The sequence below is a fragment of the Apodemus sylvaticus genome, chromosome 2 (assembly GCF_947179515.1).
Source record: "Apodemus sylvaticus chromosome 2, mApoSyl1.1, whole genome shotgun sequence".
Lineage (NCBI taxonomy): Eukaryota > Metazoa > Chordata > Mammalia > Rodentia > Muridae > Apodemus > Apodemus sylvaticus.
Window position 1 is genome coordinate 46,018,650 of NC_067473.1, and position 13,398 is coordinate 46,032,047.

At 41.6% G+C, this 13,398-nt stretch overlaps 1 protein-coding gene across 4 annotated transcripts in view; it reads left to right on the forward strand.

Annotated features, from left to right (window-relative positions):
- Positions 1-13,398, forward strand: part of Cped1 (cadherin like and PC-esterase domain containing 1) — a 266,183-nt gene that overhangs the window by 208,785 nt on the left and 44,000 nt on the right. For all 4 annotated transcript variants that reach the window (XM_052173296.1, XM_052173293.1, XM_052173294.1 and 1 more), the window contains one exon: positions 10,851-10,968. In XM_052173296.1, the coding sequence (XP_052029256.1) occupies positions 10,851-10,968 (118 nt within the window). The remainder of the gene's footprint in view (positions 1-10,850; positions 10,969-13,398) is intronic.

The window sequence follows — 13,398 nt, forward strand, 5'->3', positions numbered from 1 at the left end:
GTTAACCAGATAGTCATACACATAGCTCCAACTAAAAGGTACTACCTGGGGAGAGGGAACCCTAACCCTAACCCTGACACTAACTCTAACCCTAAAATGCTCAGATACTGTTAGTCTTTAAAGGAATAAAACATTGTAGAGTAAGCCACAGTATCAGATCTGGGAAGAGTTCAACAGCAGAACTCTCTAGAAGAAAACCAAGCCTTTGACTTTAAAGGAGTGTAGCCACACTCTGTTGAAGGAGGCAGGGATATCTGGTGGGCGACAACCAGGATCCCCAAGCAGTTGTTGTCTAATGCAGACAAGTGTGGCACTTTAGAACTCAGCTTGGAAAACTACGTGGCTATAGGAAAGAAGGAAGCAACAACACAACGGGAAGGGACGTAGCCAACGAGGTGAGGCCCAGGGACATCAGCAGGGAGGGAAGAGCAACTCGGGCAGACTCACAGCATCTGCCTTTTGAGACTGAAGATGTCGAGACTTACAGATAAGTGATTTCTACAGACAGACTGGCCAGACTTGGCTTTGAATAAAACAGGCGTCTCAGCGATGCCACACAGTGAGTTGTGACAACTGCTTAACTGTAATGATCAAATCGCAGCCACAGCATTCAAGTTCAGGAAATAATGAGCTAATTAAAACCCTGTGGGGGAATTTAAAACAAGCCAAGATGACAATCGTATACTTGATATTTCTCCAGGACACGTTCTTTTTTCTAATCTGGGGCCACAGACTCCCAAGCTCTTTCATTAAAACAAGTTATCCTTCCATTTACATTGCATGCCAAGGACAATAACAGATTTTCCACAGGAAAATGCCAGCTCCTCCCTGGGCACGCTGGAAGATAACCGACATTATCAAAACCGGAACTGATACGCCCGGGTTGGGTTTCGAACAGACTGCCTCAGAGTATTGTAACTGACACCATGTGCTTTATGCAGCCCCTAAACACAGCTTGACAAGATCCATTTCCAATCTGTTCCAGATTGCCCCCTGAATTTTATGGCTACAGACTGAATCCCAAACTAATGGGCATGGATAGGAAGAAAAAGTATCAATTTAAAAAAAAATACAAGGTTCAGTTAATCTGAGATATTAAAGGTGCCCAGGTCTCTGAAGACATCAGTGGAGGACAGAATCTGCTGTTCTGGGTCTCCAACATCTCCAGTTACTTTTTTTTTTTAAATCCTGCTTGGAAGGCCATCATGCCTGCTTGTCTTGTAAACCTCGGTGTGTCCGGCTCAAACTGAAGCATCCCATTTACGAAGCGGCGTGGACTGGGCTCCTCCGAGCCAACGCTGTCTGGAGCAATCTTCGTTAAGGCGTTCAGTTCTGTGCAGCACTGGTGTGTTTACATATCTGTTTTCTCTGCTTAGAACTCCGTGAGGGCTGGGTCTGTGGTTGGCTCGTGTAGATGTTAAACAAATGTCTGTCCAGGAAGTCAATAGAGAAAAAAACAAATGGGTAAATGTCGTAAACGATCAACTTCCGTAGCCAGTGGACTGTCCTCCCATGACTTCGTGGGAGAACTGAAAACATGTGATAGATGGACCCCGATGGAACAGACATTGTCCGTCATGATTGTCAACCTGAAAAAAAAAGTCATTGTCTACCATGGGGATTCAATTCAAATCTTCACTTAATCACTAATTTTTGATGTAGAAATTATACGAGTGGTACGGTGTGAATTAGGAAGGTGCTTTGAGGCTTCAGTTTTTTTTTTTCCAGAAGGGGTGAATCTGGCCTGAAGTATTCATGGCCTTGCCTGGTCTCACTCTGGACCAACTGTAAGCATTGCGAGTGCAGCTGTCTGTGTTTAGAGGGGCCATCTGCAGTCATCAAGAGTCTTCCCTGGTGAGGTTTTAATTGGTCTGTAAGTGTTTCCCAAACACAGCCTTTGTTTCTTAGTACAGCATGCTCTGCTTTGCCTGGTTTTGTTTTTCAGTGTGTGGAACATCAGTCTGAAGTCAAATAAAACTGTAGTTCCAATTCTAATTGTTTGCTTATTAGAATTATGTGACTTCAGAAAAGCAAACGTTGCAAATGTTGCGAGCTATGGTTTCCTCATCTGGTGAGCAGGGAAACAGCTGGAAGTACCTACCCAAAGGGCTTCGTGTAAGCTTGGTTCGTTATAAGTGGATCTCTCTCTCTCTCTCTCTCTCTCTCTCTCTCTCTCTCTCTCTCTCTCTCTCTCTCTCTCTCTCCTTTCTCTATGTGACAACCTTCCTGGGAAAGAGAGAGAGCTCACAAAAGTCTGCTCCTTAAGATTGTACCTGCCTTGACTCTTCCTTAGCTAATGTCCTCCCACTGTTCTTTTTTTTTCTTTGTTTATTTTTAATTATGTGTATATGTGTCTGTGTGGAAATGTAACGTATGAGTGAAAGCCTGCGAAGCCCAGATATATCACACAGACATATCACACGCAGCCATATCACACACACACACACACATGATTTAAAATTTAAAATCTGCAGATGGATTTAAAAACCTCTTTCACACAGGTTAGACCATTCTTCTTCTATGAATGTACTCTGTCTTCTAGAAAACTTTCCAAACTGTTCTGGTCTCAGGTTTTCATTTTAAAAATTGATTTCGATTTATGGGAAGTTACTAGAGTCTCTTTACCCAGCTTCCTCTAACGTTTAAGCAGTATGGTCACCTGCTGAGAAATGAACCAGTGGGTTGGGTTTGTTTTGTTCTATAACATAAGGTGTTTTGGGAGGCATTTGGGGGGGGGGGGAGTTGCTTGTAGGATCTAATCAAGAGTTCCATGTGCTTTAGTTGTTATATCTCTTAGTCTTATCTGTGACTGTGCCAATTTTTTTGTCTTCTGTCACCTTGACATTTGATGAACGGTGGTCAGCTATTTCATAGAATATATCTGAGTTTGGGATTAGATGGTTTCTTCAGATGAAGTAACACAATTGCCACAAGAGTCCCGGGGTGACTGGCATGATGATGCATTGTGCTGGGTAAACCCAGCACTCAGGAAGAGAATCAAGAAGACCAACAACCAAAAGCCCGGGCCACACAGAGCAGTGCTGTGTCTGTCAAAGGAAAAGCAAGGTGTACCCGCAAACATCAGTTCCTCTTGGTCCCTCAATGAGGACAGCGTTTGCTGGGTTTTCCACCACATATTACATTTTCTCTGTGTGATGCTGGACAATGACCTTCAGATGGTTCCTAGACCAATTCTGATTCACATGCATCAAACCTTACATAGACAACTCTGCCTGGTGTAGTTATAATTATGTTCCATATGTATGTAGGGTTCTATGTGTATGTAAGTTTGGGCATGTGAGTGCAAGTTTGGGCATGCGGATGCCAATGCCAAGGAAGTCCAGAATTGGGCTTGAATCCCCTGAGCTGGAGTTATAAGCAGTTGTGAGCTGCCTGACATGGGTGCTGGGAACCAAATTCAGGAACTGTGGGAGCCACGCATAGACCTTGTGGAAGAGCAGCACATGATTTTCAGCTGCTGAGCCATCTCTTCAGACCCCAATACTTAGGTTTTTAACTATTACTATATTTTTGAAGTCAAGATGAACATAAACCTTTGATCTCAGAAAGAATGAGCATGCTTCCTAGACTGAAATCATTTACTTCCTAGCATCTTTTGAGTTTAACTCAACATGAGTGGATGAACCTCATGTTGATCAATGAGAAAACTTTGAAAAATGATTTAGCACTAAACCACTACGATTAGCATGCCAATAGAAAGTAAAACTTCTGAGTGTAAGATGTGTAATATAGCAAAATGATTCCTTTTCAGTGTAATATATTCTACTTGGCACGTATCCACCTAGGATAAATAGGTGAAAAACAAGCTTTAGCTCTATGCTAAGGAGTTAGTGCATCAATTGGCCATGGTCGGATGCTGTGTTTGTGGTTGTGACAGAGGAACTTATCTAGTGAGAATGCGCTACCAGGAATCATAGTGTCTGAGGTCTGTGCTGTGGGCTCTGTTCCAGAAACGAGTTGAATTCCACATTTCTATCCATCCTTTCATGCAATAAACAGGTAATAAACACCTTTGATATGTCAGGTCTTATGCTAAACACTGAAGAAGTACATTCGATAGACTACCATTCATTGGTGGTAAGTAGTTGTGACTGCATCCCGAAAAATAAATTTAGTCGATCACTTTATAAAATGTTTGTAAATGAACCACATGCTGCATGTTTGCATATTATCTCAAATATGTGGATCACTCTATACCTATAATTTGGATTATGTATTTTTTTAATAAAACTAAACTTCAGCTATTGACCTCAAAACTGGCATGAGCAGTGTTTTCTTTGGTGTGTGTGTGTGTGTGTGTGTGTGTGTGTGTGTGTTATTATGAATGAATGTGGATAACTACTCTGATGCACATATCAGTGGAAAGCTTTTGAGAGTTGTTCTGTTGTTGCATTTTTTTAATCTGGGTGAACTTGGCTAGCTGACAACCCATGCACTTTAGGAAAATTTTCTTGTCTCTACCTCCCTTTTTTTCCATAAAAGTAGGGTTACCGATGTACAATACTATGTGTGACTTTTTATGTGGGTTCTAGGGATGTAACTGAGGTTCTCAGTTTTACACAAGTGCCTTTACCCACTGAGGATCTCCCTGCCTTTTGATTCATGTTTTTAATGCACTAATTATAATTTGTCTTCATATCAGTATTTATTAGACATTACATGTAGCAAAAAGTAAACTCCAGTTCCTGAAATGTTATAGAGAAGAATGCTCATGACATCAATTCTTTACAGTGCAATTTAATCCAAAACTAAATTTCAAAAATTTCTTGTGAACTTCAATGTCACTTAAATCTATTCACAGGCCTGAATGCACTTTTTAAGGCAATCGCTTACATGTTTTGTTTATTATTAAGTTTCTAGTCATGTAACTACTAAGCATAAAATCAGCCTCAAAAGAATAATAATAGCAACAATGAAAATATATCACTAACAATAACACAATAATAATAAAATATAGACATTTCTATATGCCAGGCACTGTTCTAAATTTAAGATTTCTGAGAAATGTACTAGTTCTGTTTCCCCCTGACTGTAGACCTTGTAACCTATAGTAAAAAAAAAAACCGATAAGTTATGTGTCAAGGTTACTTCAAACCTGACTAACCACACAGAAAACTCCCTTTCAAGCAAGAGAAGGACTAAAGCCACAGTGGCCCATTGTCTGCACTATATAGTCAGTGGCAGAATTTACAGACTCCTCATTTGAACATGGACGGGGCTCTCCAGTCAGCTCAACTCATGCTGATCTATAGAGAAAGCACTTGAAATACTGTCCTTTGGGGAAAGATTTACCTTGATTATTATCCAAATGTAGAACATATTTGGCAATGTGGCCTAGTTAAAGGACAACACAACTTTTACTAGAGCAATCCTAAAAGTCAGGTTTAAGGGTCAAGCAAAGGTTTGTAAGGCAGGTTTGGGGTGTCAAGGTAATGTGCTTCCCTAAAACATTTCTTGGGCTTTTCTTCTTGTTGCTTTTGGTTTGGTTTTGGTGAATATGCTAATCTATGTTGAATAGTAATACCTCTGTCTAAGTCAACAGATATCTTTAGAAGATGCTGTTATTTTGTTTCCTGGTATCGTTTCTTAAAACTCCTTCAAGGTATTGGTTAGCTGTGGAACTGTACTAATAGTCAGTGGATACTAGTATATGCTTCAGTCCAATATATACTCTATGTTCATGTTTGCATCATAAGAATCTCGAAGGACAGCGTGGAAGGATTGATTTTGCTCAGTCAATGTGGTCTATGACAAACTCAAAAGAACATCATGGGTGGCAACATAAGGTCCCCTCACTCTTTGACAGGCATCCCAGCATCCCCCTGCTTCGAAAGCAGGTGTGGAAGAAATCAGCACTGCACTGGGACTTAAGGCAAATCTAATATTGTTCATAGATGTTTAAAGTTTAAAGCCCTTCAATTTTAAAGTCCCACATGTCTCAAGACCACTGGTTGTGTGTGTGTGTGTGTGTGTGTGTGTGTGTGTGTGTGTGTGTGTCTGCACATGTGCTGAGATATATTGGTATATGTTTCCCTGATAAATACAGATGGAACATATACAAATGGCCTGAAGCTAATGTAACTCCATGTTTTATTAGATAGTCAACTGTATTGGTGCCACTCAGACAGAATGTGCCCTACTAAAGCCACATCTTTAAAGACTACAATGTGGCCTGCCTGCTCATTGGACAATTTAGTAGCATAAAAGTCCAAGCTGAAACACTTATAACAGCAAGTATTTCAGTATGACTAATCAATGTCTCCTGGGCAGGACTGGTTATTATTTAATACATGGAAAACATCCTTTATGTTTATCCTCACCATTACTGGTAAGCACACATTCCCCCTGCAGTTGTCTTTAGAAACATCTCTGCGGCCTACAGGCTATTTCCAGTCATTGCTCTTTAAGCTTTAATCTACAAAGAACAGGTTTGCTCTTCAGAATAGGAAATAACCTTTCCTTGATGTTGTTGTGTTGTTGTTATTGTTTTGACTTTTTCCAAACAGATCCAGATCCTTCAAAGTGCAAGAGAGCGCAAGGCAGCACAGCTCGTGCCGTTCCAGCTCTGCACTGCTTTGTTCGCAAATCAAAGGGGCTGAGCACTTGCAGACATCCAAACATATAAATCCAGCTCTCCCTCTCCTTTGCCTTTCTATCTATCCTTCTGGATTCCAGCTGGAACTAAAACCAAAAGTGCTAAGCGACCACAATAAAGGCTGCTTTCCTCGGGGGTTTCTAGATCCCTGGAATTGGCGCGTATTAGTCAGTCCCAAGCCTCAGATCCCCCAGATTTTCCAGTCTAAATTCTATAAAGCTCAGAGACACGTGTGTGTTTCTCGATCGGGACTATATGCTTTCTCAGAGTAGACTTCAGCGATCAGGACCGCAGTGGCCCCATCTCAGCTGACTTGAGGTCTAGGTTGAAAATAAAATTTCATATTAACTTAGAGATGTGGAATGCATGAGAAATATGGAGATGTATTCCAAATATTGATGTCAGATTAATATATTTAATGGAAAATAAGGAATTCATCTGCTTGTAATTTGTTTCAGTTTCCCTTCCTCCTGAGGTCTTTGTAGACTCACAATATTTTCCTAATACAATCTATGGTCACATCGATACTTGCTTAGGGAAGAAACACAACGGCCTCTCACTCTGTGGTGGCTCTTCTGTATTCAGATGTTCTATCAGAGGTACAGGGCTTATGGAGGTAACCATATCTACAATGAGTTCCTGAATGCAGTATCAATGTCATGTTCAACAGATAGAGACGTTCACAGCACTCTTTCCTACCTTCTGGCTCTTAATTCTTTCTGACTTCTGTACTGCCGTGTTCTCTAAGCCTTAGGAGGGGATTTGACATGCATGTACCATTCAGGACTAACTATATTCAATTGTCACTTATGGTCAGCCTTTTGACCAGTTGTGAGTTTCCGCAACTTTACAACATATGGATTTCACAAGACTGCAGTTGTAGGCTCCTCCTTAGGCCCTCCTCCCAATCCATGGGCTTTGGAATAACATAGTATTACTGTGAATTTTACTCTCTGAAGCAGGCCTCACACACAAACCCAAAGAGATTGGTTACCCTTATAATCTTCATGCTACTTCTGTACCAATGGGCACATCTTGTCTGGCAGCTCCGAATTGTACCATGCTGGGTTCTATGTAAGACATGCTTATTTCTAATTCTCATTTGTCTTTGTCTGGTGGTCTATTAACTGGAATTGGAACCTGTCCTTAAATGTATCTCTCTTTTCATTGATTCCATACATTGACATTATTTTCAAAAGGGATCTATATTTAAAATAATTGTCACATGCCCATACTTATGCTAAATGATCACAGTACTATGGCTCAAATCATAAATTAATGCACACCAAACTCAGCCCATGTATAGCTGAATCTTGATCAACCAAATTCCAACTGGGGCTAGGGCAATGCAAAGCAGCAAAAGTACTGGACTGTTCCCTGAAAGCCTCAATTTGGGTCACAGACATAATGTCTTGCTCTAGCTTAAGGGACTGAGGTTTCAAGACTCTGAAGGAGGTAGCCTGAGTTTCAAAGTGAGGCAGACCTGAATTTAAATCCTACCTCACATGGGTAAAATGATCATTATTATCATTATTGTGATCATTATGCTTCAGTTTTATATCAGAGAACATGAAGTTTATGTTAGGATTTCTTTTCAGGGGGAAGGCATCTTAGAACTCCAACTAGCAACTAAATATTGACCCCCGTATTCATAGAACAGAAGTTACTCAATACATATTTGACTAAGTATGCTTTGATAATATCTTTTCTCACATTTGTCAATATGGAACTTTTATAACAATAACACCCCACAAATCCTAAATGCATAAATGGCCATATTCATTTGAGTATTATGCCACGTCACACTTATTAATGGTGTAGTTTTTCCTAATAAGCATCTTAAATTTGAGTGACATTCAATGCAGGACATATGAACTTACTTTTTCAATATGTGTTTAAGAAAACCATCTTCTTGCCAAAAGAAGATGTACACTGATTATCACCAACGAACCTAGCAAATCTCAAAACCTAAGTACTTCATTTTTAAAATACTCATTGTAGAATATCATATCTTACAGGGCACATGAACGTTTCTCAGAAGATGATTGTGGTAGATTTTTTTCATAAAAAGTAAAAATTACTTTGTTTATGTCAGGGGCTATCATCTTCCTAGTGATTTAAGCCATATTCACCAACAATATTCTAAGTGTCTCATTTAGAACCACTTGACTTGTGTTGCATACTACAATTTAGGTATCGTCTTTTAGGAGATGTCCTAAACAAAAGAAATGCAAGTCCTTAAGGAAAACCTCTTAGAAGACCCTAGGATGAAATACCATCAGTTAAATGTTGTGTCTTTTCCACCCTCACTATTGGAAGACAACATGACTGTGGCTCTGAGCTCACAGGCACACACCAAGCCTTCTGGGTCCCTCATGGTACATCTATGCCTTAACAGTATTCATCCAGACATCTGCTGTGTTCCCAGTGACCTGCAGTACAGATAGAAGTGATGAATATAGAAGTCAGGCTTTCTGTCCTCATAAGAAAAGGCTGACAAAGAAGGCAACCATAGGACAATAAGAAAAGAGTAAGGTCACACACTCCCAACGTCAGAGCATAAGCACCAGCTCTCCAAACGAGGCATAGACGGAAGGCAGGTGTGGCATATGAGTAGTTGCTAAGCATATGATGGAGCAAACAGCTGTGTGTGTGAAGGAGCAGGGAGGCTAGAGAAAGATGCCCTGGACAAACCAGTTATCTGGGCCAAGTGGAGTACATGCAACTCGGTCTACAGAACGGATTCGAGCAGAAAAGGAACTAATTAGGATTTGCATCTGGAAAAGATATTTAGCAACAATACAGGAAACGGAAGAAAGAGCCAGCAACAGGTCTGGCAAGAGAGCTCCATGAAGAGGTCAAAGCAATTCCTATGGTAACTGAATATACTGCCCAGGACCACATGGAGTCAAGAGAAAAAAGGATGACGTCAGAGGATGACATCAGAGGGACACAGCATGAGCAAAGCTGTGGGGATTCCTGGGATGCTAGGGCAAATGAAGAGAGATTGATAACAGCTCGAACCTAGAAACCCGGGCTCGTGTGAGCTCCTGGGGAGTTGAAAGAGGGTACAAGACAGATTGTAAGGCAGAAACTTGCAAGGTCAAACGTGACTGTTTTGTGCGTAACTCCAAGCTGAGTACTAAGAACTTAAGCAAGTGCTCTTCCACTCCAAAGCACCCAGCAGCGGAGGCTGCACATGGAGGAAGCCTGGACTTCCTTTCCCTCATGTCTCATACTAGTTGTTCCAGCGACCACAAGCCTGCCCCGAAAAGCAGGAAGCCAAAAACGACGACAAAGCAAAAACCAAACTCTGGGAGCTACTGGGATGACTCAGCAGATAAGGGGCTTGCTCTCAGGACTGGGGACCTGAGTTCAATCCTGGGGACCCGCATGGTTGAAGGAGAAAACCAGTTCCCTCAAGTTGTCACCTCACCTCCCTCCCCGCCATATCTCCACACATGCCCTATGGCACATGCATCCATATGCTGCCCCAAAGAAATCAATTCACATTTAAAAGCATTAGAAACTTTTTTATGAGGAAGAAGAAAGTTGACACCAGAAAGCACAGGCTTCTCAGCTATTCAGGAAAGATCGCTCTGTTTTGTGAGATAGACACGGTGGTATTAACTTTCTCGTCCAGAGAGGAAAGTGAGAAAAAAATGATGTTCAAATAGATCTTAACCCAACTGTCTTACCAGTCAGTTATATTTGTTCTATAATTTTCCTTTATTGTGAAATCAGCAGGATAGCACCCACAGTGTCATCTACACACTTCCTGCCCCATAATCGCAAGAAGGCTGCATATGCATTAGTCTTGTGTTGTGTATCAAGTGGAAGGAGATACAGACAAGGGAAATGTTTCACTGGAACATAAATCTTTTGAGAAATCCACACCTGAAATTACATACAGTTCTCAGACAACAGCAATGCCCAGGAACTCCTTTACCGACAAGAAATGCCTGGAAATAGATTTGTTTTAAACATGGCGCACATAGCTACATCAACAACAAAACAAGGTGAAGGGAAGGAGGAAGGAAATAAGAATGAGTACTGTGCAGGCGCCAACCATGTTTCTGAGGCAGGGTTTCTTGCTGGCCTGGAACTCACCCAGTAGGCTAGGCTGGCTGGCCGGTGAGTTCTAGGCCTCTGCTTTGCATACTACTGTTTAGGTTTCTTATCATGTGATCTGCTCATGTTGATGACAGCTAACTTATTTTTCATTCTCGTGCAGGATTGTGATTTACTGATTCACCCAGAAGAAACCTGTGGGTTGCAGCCTATTTCTGCAGACTACATTGAAGCCATTTCACAGCCTGAAATAGAGAGTTGTCCATCTGGGGACACTAAAGGTGATCGCATGGGTATCCTTTCTCTAAAATAAATCCCTTGGTCTATGAGCACCTGTTTAATTGGCCCTTGTTTAAAACAAGGATCTTACTTTCTCTCTCTTTTTTTTAATTTTTCTTTTTTTTTTTGAAGGAACCTTTATTTTATTTTATTTTTTAGATATATTCTTTATTTGCATTTCAAATGATTTCCCCTTTCCTGGTTCTCCTCTCCCTGAAAGTCTCATAAGCCCTCTTCCCTCCCCCTATTCCCTAATCCACCCCCTCCTCCTTCCCTGTCCTAGTATTCCCTTACATTGCTGCACTGAGTCTTTCCAGGACCAGGGGCCTCTCCTTCCTTCTTCTTGGGCATCATTTGATATGTGAATTGTGTCTTGGATATTCCAAGCTTCTGGGCTATTATCCACTTATCAGTGAGTGCATACCATGTGTATGCTTTTGCGATTGGGTTACCTCACTTAGTATGATATTTTCCAGTTCCACCCATTTGCCTAAGAATGTCATGAATTCATTGTTTTTAATAGCTGAGTAGTATTCCATAGTGTAAATATACCACATTTTCTGTATCCATTCCTCCGTTGAGAGATATCTGAGTTCTTTCCAGCTTCCGGCTATTATAAATAGGGCTGCTATGAACACACACAAAATCAAGATGTATTGTAAGTGTAAATGCATTGTTTTGATACTTGAAATATTTGATAAAGCAAACCCTGTGGTTCATTGCTAACCCATTGCCATCTAGAAATGGCAGACGAGAGGTCACTTCTGCCAGGAGCCTTCCTTTATCCTCTAGCTCATTTCCTAAGCCTGTTCTTTTCTTCCATCACAATCTCTACAATTCATTTAATAATTAATTGTTTAGTGTTATTAATTAATAATTAATAATTTAGTGTTATTAATTTAATAATTAATTGTTCAGTGTCACTCTTCCCAAGATGTTAGTTTCATGAGGGCATGATTTTGGCTTTTCCACCTTAGTTCTTATTACATTTTCATCTGTGTGTGTGTATGTGTGTGTGTTCATGCATGCGTACCCCCTGCACGCACAAGCGTATGCCAAGGCAAGCACATGAGGATCAGATGACATCCTGCATGTGTCAGTTCTCTCTTTCCATCACATGGGTCTCCGGGAGCAACTTCAGGTCATCAGGCTCAGAAACAAGCACCCTTAGCCACTGTGCCATCCTCTAGTTCCCTTTTCAACTCATTACATACATGTGTACATGCATGCATACATACACACATACATGCATGCATACATACATACATACATACATACAACCTTAATTCACACATGGCGGGTAGAAAATAAATACCCGGTTTTAAATCATTTATTTTCATTATAAGTAAAGTATGGGAAATAACCGCAGGTATCCCTCATATTTTGATCATTCCTACAAATAGGGACCTGAGGATTTCAGATTGTGGCAGTAACTCTCACATGAGTCGTGCACAGACCCACAATAAGGCACCACTCTCTAAGTTTTCATCCCTTCAGGCTTCCTGAAGCAGGCAGAGTACTGTCACACAAAGCTGGTGCAGAGAATGTATTCAAAGTAATTAAGGCTCAGAGCACGCGTTCTTCAACATCCCGGTTACTGCTCCATCCTGACCCCATAACTCCCCTCCTTGGAAAGGCCTGAGAAGGCGCACACAGCTGCACTAGCCTTCCCGTGAACTTCACACGGCTGCTGCAACGGGAAATGTGTTTCCCAAATGGGCAGGGCAAATTGCAATTTGGCACGCAGCTAGCAAATGTTCGCATGTCCCATTTTCGAACATGTGTTCTAAATAATAAACTCCAGTCAGGGAGGGACTCGCCTGTTAAGGAAGGTCAGGTGCCGTGATCTGTGTCTCCCTGCCGAAGGAGGCACAGACTCTGCCTTCAAAGGGGATACCTATGTGTCCGGTTCCGTATTGTTTTAATCAGATGACAATTTACGACAATCGTAAAACAACTTAATTCTAGTCTTTGTGCCACAACCGAGGCAAAGCTCTTCCACTCTTAAGTTCACGACACGGATTCTGCTCAGGAGACAGCAGTTTGTTCTAACCTGTGAAATACACCTTCGCATCAGCTGAGCTCTGGGTCATCTCCGTTGCGTGGACTTGATTTGGTGCATCAGTGGACCCCTTTAGAGAAGGCCGCACGCGGACTGCTGTGCTTGACATCCGGGAATTTCAAGACTTCCTCCTCGCATCTCTTCCCTACCTCTCAACCTCCTTGCCTCTCTCTGTGCTGATAACCCTGCTTTGGGATGCATAGCTCGTCTCCCATCTGCCCGGCAGCCTCTGTAGGTCCATCCTGCCATTCCCTACTGTCTGATGCCACGCCTTTCTCTAGCCAGCCTCTTTCCACTACATTCCCAGTGAGGCTGTCTGTGTGCCCACAGCAGTCCAGGCATGGAGGCTTCATAGTGCTACTTCCTTCTC